This window comes from Lithobates pipiens, unplaced genomic scaffold, assembly GCF_037356315.1.
Source record: "Lithobates pipiens isolate NorthernLeopardFrog02 unplaced genomic scaffold, aLitPip1_a1.2 Scaffold_22, whole genome shotgun sequence".
NCBI lineage: Eukaryota > Metazoa > Chordata > Amphibia > Anura > Ranidae > Lithobates > Lithobates pipiens.
The window spans coordinates 18,379,387-18,396,698 of record NW_027507784.1 but is presented as its reverse complement, the minus strand read 5'-3'; the positions used below and the strand labels follow the sequence as shown (position 1 = coordinate 18,396,698).

General features: G+C 40.0%; 1 protein-coding gene across 1 annotated transcript in view; it reads right to left on the bottom strand.

The window, feature by feature from the left end:
* LOC143925618 (uncharacterized) overlaps positions 1-16,026 on the bottom strand; it is a 198,252-nt gene extending 182,226 nt beyond the window's left edge. The window contains exons 1-2 of the mRNA XM_077450089.1: positions 15,744-16,026; positions 1,376-3,589 (exon numbers count right to left, since the gene is read on the bottom strand). Coding sequence (XP_077306215.1) covers positions 1,376-3,589; positions 15,744-15,807 — 2,278 coding nt within the window. The 5' untranslated portion in view covers positions 15,808-16,026. The remainder of the gene's footprint in view (positions 1-1,375; positions 3,590-15,743) is intronic.
* Between the last annotated feature and the right edge of the window lie 1,286 nt (positions 16,027-17,312).

Genomic DNA, 17,312 nt, shown 5'->3' with positions numbered 1-17,312 from the left:
CTCCCCATTCTGCCTAGCAACAAGTGACACTGATCTCTTCTCCATGTGATTGGAGCAGAGATCAGTGTTCACTAAATGAAAGCCCAGCCTCCAACAGTTAGTAACACACCCCTAGGAACACTTAACCCCTAGACTGCCACCCACTGGTTAACCCCTTCACTGCCAGTGTAATTTACACAGGAATCACTGCATTTGTATAGCAGTGATTGCTGTATAAATGACAATGGTCCCAAAAATGTGTCAAAAATGTCCGACGTGTCCGCCATAATGTCGCAGTCACAATAAAAAACGCTGATTGCCGCCATTACTAGTAAAAAAAAAATGATTAATAAAAATGCCATAAAACTAACCCCTTTTTTGTAAACGCTATAACTTTTGTGCAAACCAATCAATAATCGCTTATTGTGATTTTTTTTTACCAAAAATATGTAGAAGAATACGTATCGGCCTAAACTGAGGTAAAAAACTGTTTTTTTATATATTTTTGGGGGATATTTATTATAACAAAAAGTAAAAAAATAATGCGTTTTTTTCAAAATTGACGCTCTATTTTTGTTTATAGCGCAAAAAATAAAAACCGCAGAGGTGATCAAATACCACCAAAAGAAAGCTCTATTTGTGGGGAAAAAAGGACGTAAATTTTGTTTGGGAGCCACGTCACATGACCGCGCAATTGTCAGTTAAAGCAACGCAAAAAGTGGTCTGGTTTTCGGCCAGCAAAATGATGCGGGGCTGAAGTGGTTAATAAACCAACTGTTTTTGACCTGCACCATTGGAACATTCCCTTTTATTTCCCCATGCAGTATGGCTGGAGGAGAGTTGGTGTTATTATCGGTCAAGCAGCTCCCTTAAGTTCATTGGATATGGTGGAGCTCTTCCCAGCTGAGAAGAGACGCCATTGGATTTCTGGATCCTCATCTCCATTCGGGAGAATTATTCATCCGGATATTCACGCTTGTTTGATTCGGTGTTGTTGACATCCAGATCCACCTGTTCCGGTAAGAGTGTAAACCTCTTTTCACTTTAAGGATTCACCGGTTTTGGATTTATTTCCTATCGGGAGATCATCACTTCACTGTTGGACTTTTATGTATATAAGGAATTTTTTCATAGGACTGGTGCTATAGGATCACATTTCATCTGGTTCCGCCCTACATATACATTCATTGCACTTATTTGGACTTTAATATTTTGCTTTTAAACATTGTATGCACTAATACTTTTCAGGTATTTTCACTGCACTATTTGTCTTAGCGCTACATTTTTTTTTCACTACACTTTATCATATTGGCTCTTTGGTGATATGGTAAAAAAAAAAAATGTTGAGTTGTCTGTCATCTTTTTAGCAAGTTGTCTACAAAAAAAACAGACTTACCTCTCACTGTACAGCCGCGATAAGTTACTGCTGAAGTAGAAAGAGGCTCCATTGTAAGAGCAGATGAGGTAATAGCATCAGTGGAAGGAGTTTCCATTGTAAGAGGTGTGGGGTCATCAGATGCTGTAAGTGTAGAGCCAGTTATAATACTTGGGGTATCTGCAGTGGGATACAAAGTTGTGGAAGCAGTATCAGCAGGAATTGTTGTACCTAAATCTGATGCAGAAAGAGGTTCCATTGTAAGAGCTGAGGACGTAACAGCATTAGTGGAAGGAGTTTCCATGGTATGGGATGTGAGGATATCAGATGATGTAGGTGTAGAGTCAGTTATAAAATTTGGGATGTCCGTAATGGTATACAAAGTTGTAGAAGCAGTATCAGCAGGAATTGTACTTAAATCTGTTGTAGAAAGAGGCTCCATTTTAAAAGCTGAGGATGTAATAGCATTAGTGGAAGGAGTTTCCATGGTACGGGATGTGATGTTATCAGATGCCATAGGTGTAGAGTCAGTTATAAAATTTGGGATGTCCGTAGTGGTATACAAAGTTGTAGAAGCAGTATCAGCAGGAACTGTTGTACTTAAATCTGTTGTAGAAAGAGACTCCATTGTAAGAGCTGATGAGGTAACAGCATCAGTGGAAGGAGTTTCCATGGTAAGAGGTGTGGGGTTATCAGATGCTGTAGGTGCAGAGTCAGTTATAATACTTTGGATGTCCGTAGTGGGATACAAAGTTGTAGAAGCAGTATCAACAGGAACTTTTGTACTTAAATCTGTTGTAGAAAGGGGCTCCATTGTAAGAGCTGATGAGGTAGCAGCATTAGTGAAAGGAGTTTCCACTGTAAGAGGTGTGGGGTTATCAGATGCTGTAGGTGCAGAGTCAGTTATAATACTTTGGATGTCTGTAGTGGGATACAAAGTTGTAGAGACAGTGTCAGTGGAATATGTTGCACTTAAAGCTGTTGTAGAAAGAGGTTCCATTGTAAAAGCTGATGAGATAACAGCATCCGTAAAAGGAGTTTCCATGGTAAGAGATGTGGGGTTATCAGATGCCGTAGGTGCAGAGTCAGTTATAAAATTTGGGATGTCCGTAGTGGTATATAAAGTTGTAGAAGCAGTATCAACAGGAACTTTTGTACTTAAATCTGTTGTAGAAAGAGGCTCCATTGTAAGAGCTGATGAGGTAACAGCATTAGTGGAAGGAGTTTCCACTGTAAGAGGTGTGGGGTTATCAGATGCTGTAGGTGCAGAGTAAGTTATAATACTTTGCATGTCTGTAGTGGGATACAAAGTTGTAGAGGCACTGTCAGCGGAATCTGTTGCACTTAAAGCTGTTGTAGAAAGAGGTTTCATTGTAAAAGCTGATGAGGTAACAGCATTAGTGGAAAGATCTTTCATGGAAAGAGGTGTGGGGTTATCAGATGCCGTAGGTGTAAAGTCAATTATAAAAAGTGGGATGTCCGTAGTGGGATACAAAGTTGTAGAGGCAGTGTCAGCAGGAATTGTTGTACCTAAATCTGATGTAGAAAGAGGCTCCATTGTAAAAGCTGACAAAGTAACAGCATTAGTGGAAGAAGTTTCCATGGTAGGCGGTGTGGGGTTATCAGATGACGTAGGTGTAAAGTCAGTTATAATACTTGGGATGTCAGTAGTGGAATACAAAGTTGTAGAGGCAGTGTCAGCAGGAACTGTTGCACGTAAAGCTTTTGTAGAAAGAGACTCTGTTGTAGGAGCTGATAAGGTAACCGCATCGGTGGAAGGAACTTTCATGGTTAGAGCTGTGGGGTTATCAGATGTCGTAGGTTCAGAGTCAGTTAAATAACTTTGGATGTCTGTAGTGTTAAAAACAATGTCAGCAGGAACTCTCGTACTAAAAGTTGTTGTAGAAAGAGACACTGTTGTAAGAGCTGATGTAGTAACAGCATTAGTGGAAGGAGTTTCCATGGTAAGAGCTGTGGGGTTATCAGATGCTGTAGGCGTAAATTCAGTTGTGACATTCTGGTCACCCGTAGTGGGATACAAAGTCAAAGAATCAGTATCAGCAGGGATTGTTGTACTTAATGCTGTTGTAGAAAGGGACCCCACAGTAAGATTTGATGGTGTAGGGGTATTAGTAGAAGGAGTTTCCATGGTAAGAGCTGTAAGGTCTGTATTGGGATATGAAGACTCAGTGGTGGTATTAGCAGGAATTGTTGAAGGGGAGTTTGTCTGATTCTCTGAAATGACATTGTAAATCCAGTTAGTGTCACAATATATTAACTTTATTCAATAACAATTCAATATATTTATAGAAAAAATTATTTGCTTTGTAATTCAAAACAAAAGTTTTTTATTTTTTAAAGTTTACATTTCATGTAATTTTTTAAAAGCTTCTTTGTTCTCTTTTGTATTATTTTTTATTGTATAGTTATTGAGGCGAATGTACTCTTTTGTATTATTTTATATTGTATAGTTCTAGAGGAGAAGGTACTCTTTTGTTTTGTAGCTCTTACTATCTTCATTCATGTTGTGGAGATTTATGGTAACATCAAAGGGAAATCTCTTCAAACAAGACAGAGCTGACTATAAACACTTTATATCAGTGCTATGCTGAAAGGTTACATTGTCTCTCGGTTTTTTTATTACAGCCTGAGACCTCTTGCCCCTATGACAAGATTTCCTATATTTTATTTTTGGTGTCTCCAGGCACAGGAAGTGAGGTGAAATTATCCCAGAAGAGTCACCAACAGCAAACCTGAAAGACGTTTGAACGTTCTTCTAATTTGTCTTTTAACTTTCATTCAATAGAGCTAAAGCTAAAAAAATTTGCCCAAAGTTGGACTTTTGAAATGAGCTAGCTTATAAAATAATCCCCGTCCTTTGGAATCTTTAGTACTTACATTAATATGGCCAATAAAACGTATATAGAGTTTTTCCCCGTACACACGATCGGATTTCCCGACAACAAATGTTGGATGTGAGCTTGTTGGCTCAAAAGTCCGACCGTGTGTACGCTCCATCGGACATTTGTTGTCAGAATTTCTGCCAACAAATGTTGGCTAGCAGGTTCTCAAATTTTCCACCAACAAAACTTTGTTGTGGGAATTTCTGATCGTGTGTACACAAGTCCGTCGCACAAAAGTTCACGCATTCTCAGAAACAAGCAGAAGGAGCCGCACTGGCTATTGAACTTCCTTTTTCTCGGCTCGCCGTACGTCTTGCACGTAACCGCGTTCCCACATTTGTAATTGTTGGCCAACATTTGTGTGACCGCGTGTATGCAAGACAAGTTGCAGCCAACAACCCTCGAACAAAATTCCCATGGTTTTGTTATCGGAAAGTCCGATCGTGTGTACGGGGCATTACAAATTAATTATAAGTGAGCATATGAAGGATCTAATCAGAATTGTATTATTTGTCCTTATAATATTATTATTTGCACTGGTTTTGCATCATATTTTGGACATAAAAAGTCATTATGCTGCAACAGGTCGGCATGTTCCCGCGAATCGCCGTAGTTGTACATCGGCCCTTTAAACAGTTCTAGCAGTCACACGTTCACGCTGCACGGTGAGGGACACAATGCACTTGGCCGGCGGGCCGTAATGTCCACCAGCCATACGCGATCGCGGACATGAGAGCCAGAGCGGCTCTCGTGCCATTCTGTCAGGAGAGGAGGGACAGATCATCTGTTCCTACTAAGTAGGAACAGCGATATGTCTCCTCCTCCAGTCAGTCCCATCCCCATACAGTTAGGAGGGAACACATTCAACCCCTTGATCGCCCCCTGGTGTTAACCCCTTCCCTGCCAGTGACATTCATACAGTAATCAGTGGCTATTTTTAGCTCTGATCGCTGTATAAATGTCACTGGTCCCAAAAGTGCCCGATCTGTCCGACGCAATGTTGCAGTCCCACTAAAAATTGCAGATCCCCGCCATTACTAGTAAAACATTAATAAATAATAAAAATGCCATAAATCTATCCCCTATTTTGTAGACGCTATAACTTTTGCGCAAACCAATCAATATTAGACATGTGCATTTTGTTTAGTTGCGAATTTGAAATTCGGACAATTTTCATTATTCGGACATTCACATGCATCCGAAATACTGAATTACAATGCTAATGAATTCGGACGAAATTCGAATCGAATTCGAAAAAAAATTCAAATTATGAAAACAATTCGAATCGAATTTGAATAAAAATTTAAAAAATATAAATCGATTTCTAAAAAAGAATACAGTAAAATAGAATATAAAATAATAACAAAATAGAATGAAAATAAAAGAATAGTAAAGAACAGAATAGAATTTAATAGAATGTAATAAAATACAATAGAAGAATATAACCTTCTTCTGAAATTATAATTTCGAATAGCATAAATTTGAATTCAAGAATAGATTTGAAAATAACTCAAAACAATGGAAACTAAAATAATATATATTATATTTTATTATAGTCTATTCTTAGTCTATTATTTTCTATTATTTTCTATTCTAATATTTTCTATTCACATTTGATTCAAATTTTTATACTAAATTAGAATTTCAGAAGATGATTTTATATATGTATAATATGTAAATATATCTATAACCATCTTCAGAAATTCGAATTTCCTATAGAATGAATTAGAATAGAAAAGATTTGAATAGAAAAGAATAGACTAGAAAAACAATTGAACAGAATAGTATAAAATATTATTTTATTCTATTCCAATCACTGAGTCCAAGCCTTATTCTTCAAGGGGAAACTCTAACCCCAACCCTTAGCCTAACCCAAACCCCAACTTGTAGATTGTCCACTTGCCACGTCACCTGCCACAAGTTGTGTATTGTCTACTTGCCACGACACCTGCCACGAGTGCCACGTGACCTGCCACGAGTGCCACGTGACCGGCCACAAGTGCCACGTGACCTGCCATGAGTTGTGGATTGTCCACTTACCACGTCACCTGCCACAAGTTGTGGGGTTCCGAGCACAAAGTGACCCAGAGATATGGGCAATATGCCAAGTACTTTTCTGCAGCAGAGAATGACATTTTGGGGCCACGTATCTTGGGGCCACTTATAGCTAGAAACACCAAATTTGGTATACAAACAAAGTAGAACTAGCACTACAACACATTTGGGGTTTCTAGCACCAAGTAACCCCGAGGTACAGGGCCCCAAAATGAGAAGTTGATGTGACAGATGTATATAAGTAACTAACCATCTTCCAAAATTTCTAATTCGAATAGAAGAGATTAGAACAGAATAGAAAAAAATATAATTCAATAGAATGAAATAGAAAGAATATACAACCATCTTCTGAAATTCGAATTTCGAATAGATTAAATTTGAATTTCGAATAGAATGAATTCACATTTTTTAATTAATTCATTTTAAATTTGGATAGAAAAGATTATAATAAAATAGAGAATAGACTAGAAAAAACGTTAGAACAGAACAGAATAGAATATATTATATTTTATTCTGTTCTGTTCTATTGTTTTTCTAGTCTATTCTTTTATATTCTATTAAAATTGTTTCTATTAAAGTTTAAATCATTATATACTAAATGTGAATTTCGGATGATGGTTTTATATATATATATATATATATATATATATATTCAATTTTTTGCAGATCTACTGAAGACTATTAGTATCTATTTCAATTTCTCACCAGATCTCCTGCAGACAATTAGCATCTATTTCATTTTTTTTGCAGATCTCCTGCAGACTTTTAGCATCTATTTCATTTGTTTTTTGCAGATCTCCTGCAGACTATTATTATTTATTTCGTTTTCTCACCAGATCTCCTGCAGACTATTAGCATCTATTTATTTTTTAGCAGATCTCCTGTAGACTATAAACAGCCATTCACTTATTTTTTTTGCAGATCTCCTGCAGACTGTTAGAATCAATTTCATTTTTTTTTTGCAGATTACTATTTATTTCCATCAGATCTCCTGCAGTATATTAACATCTATTTCATTTTTTGCAGATCTCTTGCAGACTATTAGCATCTATTTTATTTTTATTTATTTTTTTGCATTAGAGCAGCCATTTCCTTTATTTCAGCAGATCTACTGCAGACTATTAGCATCTATTTCAGAAAATGTACTCTAGTTTGTAGACGCTATAACTTTTGCGCAAACCAAAAAATATACGCTTATTGACATTTTTTTTACTAAAGACATGTGGCTGAATAAATTTTGCCCTCAATGTATGACTAAAATTTAGTTTATTCGATTTTTCTTATAACAAAAAGAAGAAAATATCTTTTTTTTTTCAAAATTTTCGCTCTTTTTCCATTTATATCGCAAAAAATAAAAATCGCAGAGGCAATCAAATACCATCAAAAGATAGCTCTATTTGTGGGAAGAAAAGGACGCAAATTTCGTTTGGGTGCAATATTGCATGACCGCGCAATTACCAGTTAAAGCAGCGCAGTGCGAAATTGGAAAAAGACCTCTGGTCCTTAAGGTGTTTATTGGTCCGGGGCTGAAGTGGCTAAGTCTAGCTGCTATTTATTGCATGTCTCAGATCAGGGAGAGAGTGAAATTGCATGGGGGGGGGGGGAGACATTTTTTGCCCAGGGTCCCATCAATATTAAAGACGGCCCTGGACGGAGCAGTGCTGTTTGCAGCATGGCAGGTCAGCAGATCTTACTACTTACTAATCTGCATTTACACAGACTGTAAGCGCACGATCCCATTAGCAACCACAAACCTGCAGTCATTTTCTTAGGTATGGGTGAGATTAGCAGTTGTCAGGTTGCCAATCACATTCAATTAGGGTCGCCGCCTTTTCTTCAAGTCAAACCCCAACACTTTAGCGGCGCACAGCAATTTTTTTATAGTACAAACGATACATATATTTTGCGATCAAATAATATTTCTAAGCATATGAAGTTAATCACAAGAGTCCCCCTTTACATCAGAGTCCACAGTGTTCCCCCTTTACATATGAGATTTCCCATTCACTGTAAGGGGGGACTCTACAGACTCTGATGTAAGGGACTCTAACATAAGGGATGCTCTGGGAACCCTGATCTAAGGGGGAACACTGAATAACTCTGATGTACGGAGAGGACTCTGATGTAGTGGAGAACACTGTGGCCTCTGGTGTAAAGGGGAAATCTGATGTAAGGGGTGCTCTGAGAATCCTGATTTACTTTAGTCTACTCACTCAAAGGCAGGAGAGAGAAGGGGGGGGAGACAGTCACAGACAGGGATGGATGGTGAGCTCACTAACCCCTTGGCAGTCAGCGCCTCTCATCCAGATGTATCTGACGCATCTAGACTTCAAATTTCAGGCCCCAACTTTCCTTTACTGAGGCACAGCAAAGGGGATTGGAGTGTTTGTAGACAGGTGGGGGGGGGGGGGGGGGAGGAGGAGGAGTGTGTTTGTGCGGGGATTGTTAGTGCCGGCTTTGGGCAGTGTGAAAGAGAGTGTAATGCCCCATACACACGGTCAGATTTTACATTGGAAAATGTTCGATGGGAGCTTTTTGTTGGAAATTCCGACCATGTGTAGGCTCCATCAGACATTTTCCATCTGGATTTTTGACACACAAAATTTGAGATGAGGATCTTAAATTTTCTGACAATAAAAATCCGTTGTCGGAAATTCCGATGGTGTGTGCAGAATTCTGAAGCACAAAGTTCCACGCATTGCTTGGAATCAAGCAGAAGAGCCGCACTGGCTATTGAACTTAAATTTTCTCAGCTCATCGTACGTGTTGTACGTCACCGCGTTCTTGACGTTCGGAAATTCGGACAACATTGTGTGACCAAGTGTATGCAAGACAAGTTTGAGCTAACATCCGTCTGAAAAAATCCATGGATTTTGTTGTCGGAATGCCTAATCGTGTGTATGCTGCATAACAGATACTCTTAACTTACACAACTGCAGCCAGCAACTCTGCTGGAAAGCCATAGTCCAGTCTGAATAATGGGTCCGGGTTTCAGGTGGTCAGAAACCCAGATGCATGATTTGAAACCTGAACTGTCTGGGTGAATCCAGGACAAAGTGACAACCCTACATTCACTGGTGGAGCCCCCAATGGCTCCTCCTTCTGCCGGCAAAGCACTGCTGCTGCCATTTTGTTTACAACTGACTATGATACTGGAGTTCACTCTTTTTTGTCAATCTGATTGCTTCCTTTTTATGTCAGGATGGAGAGTGACAGGATTGGTGAACATATGTTGTCCGTTCCCTATATCTGGTGGCCTTGTCCTAAAAATTCAAAGCTACCGGAAAAACGATTATAAAATGGATAACAGAATCAAAAATGGACCTAGACCCAGCTTGTTCACCATGTTAACAATCTCTCGTATGGGAAATACAAGAAATCTCTGGTGAGACACCTACTAAACTCTGCAAAAAGTGCTCCTGCCACTAAAATGGAAAACTAGGCACACAACCTATGAAATGGAAGAAACCATCGCTATTAGCTGCTTCCCACCTGTCGGCCATCGTATGATGTCCTTGACTTTGTGCGGGTATATCTGAATGATGCCTGCAGGCAGCTACAGGCATCATTCAGATATCGTCTTTTTCAGTCGGTGTTCTGACAAAAAGTGTCCGCCTATCGAACAGTGTCCGGCCCGTACTGCTCAGGTGCAGCGCTTGCGCAGTACAGATGAGAAGGAGATTCCAAAAGTACCCGAAGAAGAATGACGCCTGCGCACTGAGTCCAGTTTGAAGCTGCACCATCCAAGTGGACATACGGTTGCTCATAGTAACAGGGCCCCCTCGAGGGCTCGCTTCGCTCACCATGCTTTGGGCACGGCCTCGCTTCGCTTGGCTCTTTTTTGTTCTAACTCGACTGTCCACTTGGATGGTGGGGGCTTGAACCTGGGCTCACTGCACAGGCGCTGTTTATCTTCGTAGATGTTCGGCTTCTCCTTGTCCCCCATTCTGCGCAAGCGCAGTAGAGGGTGGACACTATGTGATGGGGGACACTATCTGATACATCACCGGCGATTCCCTACACCATAAGAATGATCATAGCGGCTGGTCAGCCTCTTGATCTATCTTATGAGGGCAAGAGGGGATGTCCCCCCCCCCCCACCACCACCCTCCGGTGCTTCTACCGACTCGCCTCTGCCATCGTTGAGTCGGAGACAGGATCTGCTGGCTCCAGATGTTTACCATAGAGTTTTCCGGTGGACCAGTTGGTCGTCGGAGTCTCTATGATCTGTACGACCAGTTGGTCGCTGGAGTCTCTATGATCTCTATGACCAGTTGGTCGCTCTGAGTCTCTATGATCTCTATGACCAGTTGGTAGCCGGGGTCTCTATGATCTCTATGACCAGTTGGTCACCGGAGTCTCTATGATCTCTATGACCAGTTGGTCACCGGAGTCTCTATGATCTCTATGACCAGTTGGTCGCCGGAGTCTCTATGATCTCTATGACCAGTTGGTCGTCGGAGTCTCTATTATCTCTATGAACAGTTGGTCGCCGGAGTCGCTATGATCTCTATGACCAGTTGGTCGCAGGAGTCTCTATGATCTCTATGACCAGATGGTCGCCAGAGTCTCTATGATCTCTATGACCAGTTGGTCGCCGGAGACTCTATGATCCCTATGACCAGTTGGTCGCTGGAGTCTCTATGATCTCTATGACCAGATGGTCGCCGGAGTCTCTATGATCTCTATGACCAGTTGGTCGCCGGAGACTCTATGATCCCTATGACCAGTTGGTCGCTGGAGTCTCTATAATCCCTATGACCAGTTGGTCGCTGGAGTCTCTATGATCTCTATGACCAGTTGGTCGCCGGAGTCTCTATGATCACCATTGTGAAAAAAGTATGTGGCGCTACCTAAAAGAATAAATGCATAGAGATGCTATAATGAATAAACAATAATACACCTCTAAGAAATGTAATATTAAATTATAAATAAATAAATAGACCTCATAAATAAATCTATGCAAAGTATGTAAATCACAGTGAGCAAACAATACAATAAATGTGCAAAATAGCTACTGTGCAAAAAAAAGCATATAAAGTGCAACAATCCTCCGAATAAGTAATAAATGTGCAAATATCTGCTTGTGTAAATAAGCAAATAAAGTGCAAAACGAATCTTGAAATATGTCCGCATATCACAGCAATAAAGTGATCTTAATAAAAAAATACAATTCTGAATGTAAAATCCCAAAACGTGATAGTATTATTTTCAAAAGTTCAAATACATCCATACAGTGAAAGCTGAATGTGCAAAACTTCAAACAGTGACACTCCACCGATGATCCACACTGCAGTGCTCAAACTGGGCACCCCTATAAAAGGCCACTAAAGGCCATATGGCGCTGTATAGACAATGCCTGCAATCACAATCCTCCTTCACTCCTCGTATAGCCAGCCCGTCAGAAATACGTGTATCATCAGTATTATAAAGCTCATAAAGAAGAAGAAGAGGGGGGCTCCAATATGTAGTAATGATAAAATAAACTTTAATAAAATAAATCCACACTTACATTGAAACTACGAAACAAGCACGAGTAAACAAACGATTTTTCCGGTCTCGGCCGCGACCAGAAATGTGACGACAGTAACACCTCGCTCCTCCCTGACGCGTCGCGTCACGTTCACGTGACTTTTTCAAGTCAAGTTTGAAAAAGTCTTACATTAAATTTGCCGCCGTGTCATCGCATGCATGCCGGTCGGGACCTCCATGAGTCCGATCACGGGTCCCGTGGACTTGATCGCCGCAGGGATACCCGCGATTGTCTCACAGAGACGAAAGCACGGGGAGAAAGTAAAAAAGTAAACAAGCATCTCCCCCTTCTGCCTAGTGACAGTGTCACTGATCTCTGCTCCCTATGATCGGAGCAGAGATCAGTGATGTGTCACACACAGCCCCTCCCCCCCCACAGTTAAAAACACTCCCCAGGGCTCACTTAACCCCTACACTGCCACCTAGTGGTTAACCCCTTCACTGCCAGTGTCATTTACACAGGAATCAGTGCATTTGTATTTGCATTGCTGTATAAATGACAATGGTCCCAAAAATTGTGTCAAAAATGGCAGATCTGTCAGCCATAATGTCACAGTCATGATAAAAATCGCTGATCGCCGCCATTACTTGTAAAAAAAAAAATTAATAAAAATGCCATAAAACGATCCCCTATTTTGTAAACGCTATAACTTTTGCGCAAACCAATCAATAATTGCTTATTGTGATTTTTTTTTTACCAAAAATATGTAGAAGAATACGTATCGGCCTAAACTGAGTGAAAAAAAGTTGTTTTTATATTTTTTGGGGATATTTTTTATAGCAAAGAGGAAGAAATAATGCGTTTTTTTTTCAAAATTGTCACAGCTTTATTTGTTTGTAACGCAAAAAATAAAAACCGCAGAGGTGATCAAATACAACCAAAAGAAAGCTCTATTTGTGGGGAAAAAAAGGACGTAAATTTTGTTTGGTAGCCACGTCGCATGACAGCGCAATTGTCAATTAAAGCGACGCAGTGCCGAATCACAAAAAGTGCTCTGGTCTTTGGTCTGCAAAATGGTCCGGGGGTTAAGTGGTTAATTGATAAAGCTGAAGATTCTAAGTGCGCCAGTTTTAATAAATCCCCCCCCCCCCCACCACCACCAATGGTTTCCATGTGAACAGCATAGATAAAAAAAAAAAATCTTCAGTAGTACAATATTGTCCCACAACTACAGAGCAATAAGTAGTCACATAAAAAATTCATAGAAAATGGGACAATTATTGAATATATATTTTTTGTAATTCCCAGCTGACCATCCTTTCACCATCACCAGCACTCTGTTTTATTTGGCGGGGGGATCTCTGGGAATAAAGCAGAAAGAGATAGACATGTGCACTGCCCAAAAATGTGTTTGTTTTCATTTTATACAGTTTTTTTTTTCATTTTTCGGGACATTCGTTATGATCAAAAACCTGAAAATGAGAAAGAAAATTCAAGAATTTGAAAGAACGAATATTTGAAATAATAATTAACTAATAATAACTAACTATTCAATTATAGGTATTGGAATTTCCTTTCCAATTCGGCTGTTAGTGAACGTAACGAATACTAATTTATCTGAAGTAACAAATTATCCGAAGTAATGAATGCCGCATCTCAACAAATAGAATGGAATGAATTATTAATAATAATAATAATAATAATAATAATAATATTAATAATACTAATAATACTAATAATACTATTAATGCGTTTTCATTATAACCAGCCTCGTTTTGAGATTTTGGTGTTTACATTTTTTTTGCTAGAAAATTGCTGAGAACCCTCAAACATTATGTATTGCTTTTTTTTTTTTCTAACACCCTAGAGAATAAAATGGCGGTCATTGCAATACCTTTTTTAAACACCGTATTTGCGCATCTGTCTTACAAGCACACTCTTTTTGAGAAAAATTAACTTTTTTGAATAAAAAAAGAAAACAGCAGTAAAATTAGCCTGATTTTTTTTATATTGTAAAAGATAATGTTACGCCGAGTAAATTGATACCCAACATGTCACACTTCAAAATTGCGCCCGCTCGTGGAATGGCGACAAACATTTACCCTTAAAAATCTCCATAGGCGACGTTTAAAAAATTCTACAGGTAGCATGTTTTGCATTACAGAGGCGATACCTCACATGTGTGGTTTGAACACCGTTTTCATATGCAGGCGCTACTCACATATGTGTTCACTTCTGCGCGCGAGATTGGCGGGAGGGGGCACATTTATATTTTTTTATTTTTTTTTTTTTTTTTTACCTTTTATTTTTTATTTTTACACTGTTTAAATAAAAAAAATGTCACTTTTATTCCTATTATAAGGAATGTAAACATCCCTTGTAATAGAAAAAAAAAATGGCTGGTCCTCTTAAATATGAGATCTGGGGGGTCAAAAAGTCCTCACATCTCATATTTAGACTAAAATGCAATAAAAAAAATTGTAATTTAAAAAAAAACATTAAAAAAAATTGTCCCTTTAAGAGCGATGTCGCTTGACGTCGCTTCCGCCCAGCAATTGTATGGAGAGGGGTGGCCATCTTCCCCTCACTTGTCTCCGTACTGAGCCATCAAGAGGATGCAAATGCCTCCGCTGATGCTGACAGCTCCGGTAAGCAGCAGAAGGCACCAGATCGCGGCAGGGGGGCCCTCTCCCGGTACCAATAAAAGTGATCTCGCGGCGAATCTGCTACAGAGATTTTGAGGGGGACCCCCATGCCATTTTTTTTAATTTTTTTGGCGCGGGGTTCCCCTTAATATCCATACCAGACCTAAAGGGCCTGATATGGAATTTCGGGGGACCTCCACGTATTCTTTTTTCTTAATTTGTTTTCCTTAATGCTGACATGTAGGGCGGTACAGTGGTGTAGTGGTTAGCACTCTCACCTAGCAGTAAAAAAGGTCACTGGTTCAAATCCCAACCATCCCAACCATGACAACTACCTGCCTGGAGTTCTCATGTTCTCCCTGTGCCTGTGTGGGCTTCCTCCATGTACTCCGGTTTCCTCCCACACTCCAAAGACGTGCAGGTAGGTTAATTGGCTTCAGACCAAAAATGGCCCCAGTATGTGAATGGGGACCTTGGATTGTGGGCTTCTTGAGGGTAGGGACCAACGTGAGTGTGCAATGTACAGGGATAGGGACAATTGTAGACACTCACTCAGGTTGAACTGAATGGACTGGTGTGTTTATTCAACCTTACTATGTAACATGACCTGTGTGCAAATGCCTTAAAAAAAACCCATAGAGGTGTACCAGTGCAAAAAAAGTCAGATGGACTTAGAAATAAAACATGTTTCAAATCTGTCCGATGGACTCGGCTTTCTAGTGTGCAAACTGTTTGTCTGTATGCTGGTCTGACAGACCAAATACAATGCAAGGGCGGCTATTGAACTTCCTTTTTTATTCCCGTTTATGTCATCACGTTCAAAACTAAAGGACTTTCGAATGGACTTAGTACGGTCGTGTCTGCTCGTTCAGAAATTCCGTCGGACCTCCGCCGGGAAGACCGTTGGACCTAGTCCGTCGAAAAGTGCGGCCCTGTGTACGCAGCATTGAGGTGATCACACACTAGTAGAACTTTCTTTAATGTCTTTGTTATAAGAAAATTTGTTTGATTTTCTAATCATTATTGGGGGTCAATCCAACATTTTATTTTTTATGACTAGAAAATTCAAGAGCAGGATTGGGGATTTCTTTTTTATTTTTAATTAGCGAATGAACAAACACATTTCTAACAATGTATGTGGTTTTCATTCAGGAAAGTCCGATCCAAAATCACTTTTTAAAAGCAAATTAAGTATTTACAAATGACGTTCATCATGTCATCAAATATACTGGGAACTTTCATATAAAAAAAAACGTTCAAAAGTCTACTCGTGTATGGCCGGCTTTAATTGGGAGATTGTGGAATCCACTCACCTGTTGCTCCATGGGAAGCACACAGAAGGACCAGGAGGAAGAGGAGATACGATCGTTTTTCCATCCTGGAAATCTTTGTTGCCTATCACTCCTCCATGAGCAGAATTTGCTCCCGAAGCCGTCGGTTCACAGATAAGATTCGATCTTCACCACCTCCGTATTGTTCTGCCAAAGGGAAAATCTTCAAATTGCCTTGTTCACCGATTGCTGCTCTTTTTACTTTGCCTTCCCCCGTTCTTTGTTTTCAGGTTTCCTCATTCTTTATGGTTATCGCTCTACCAAAAGAATGTTGTCAATCCTGTTTGGAGGACGGTTGCTTAGATATCTTTGAATGCTCCATTAGACGTGAAGCAAGGTTTATTTACACATGATCTCAAATCTTTCCCCATCATTTATTCCAAGTAAACCAAATTATAGAACAAATTCTGTTATTTTTTCTACATAATGGTGTCATTGAAATGCCAACAGACCACAAGACAAAGAGTATTATCCATGTATTGTATCAATGTCTTTAGAAAGGCAGAGAAGAGCAACAATACTGATAAGAGGCACAGAGGAGCTCCGCTATGAGGAGAGATTAGAGGAACTGAATGTATTCTCTACTGAGAAGAGGAGATTAAGGGGGGATATAATCACCATGTATAAATACATAAGGGGGGGATGTGATCTCCATGTATAAATACATAAGGGGGATATGATTTCCATGTATAAATACATAAGGGGGATATGATTTCCATGTATAAATACATAAGGGGGGATATGATCTCCATGTATAAATACATAAGGGGGATATGATCTCCATGTAAATACATAAAGGGGGATATGATCACCATGTATAAATACATAAGGGGGGGTATGATCACCATGTATAAATACATAAAGGGGGATATGATCTTCATGATGATGATGATGATGCACAAGAAAGCCCGCAAACAGTTTGCTGAAGACAAGCAGACTAAGGACATGGATTACTGGAACCATGTCCTGTGGTCTGATGAGACCAAGATAAACGTATTTGGTTCAGATGGTGTCAAGCGTGTGTGGTGACAACCGGGTGAGGAGTACAAAGACAAGTGTGTCTTGTCTACAGTCAAGCATGGTGGTGGGAGTGTCATGGTCTGGGGCTGCATGAGTGCTTCCAGCACTGGGGAGCTACAGATCATTGAGGGAGCCATGAATGCCAACATGTACTGTGACATACTGAAGCAGAGCATGATCTCCTCCCTTCAGAGACTGGGCCGCAGGGCAGTATTCCAACATGATAACAACCCCAAACACACCTCCAAGACGACCACTGCCTTGCTAAAGAAGCTGAGGGTAAAGGTGATGGACTGGCCAAGCATGTCTCCACACCTAAACCCTATTGATCATCTGTGGGACATCCTCAATTGGAAGGTGGAGGAGCGCAAGATCTCCAATATCCACCAGCTCAGTGATGTCATCATGGAGGAGTGGAAGAGGACTCCAGTGGCAACATGTGAAGCTCTGGTGAACTCCACGCCGAAGAGGGTTAAGGCAGTGCTGGAAAATAATGGTGACCACACAAAATATTGACCCTTTGGGCCCAAT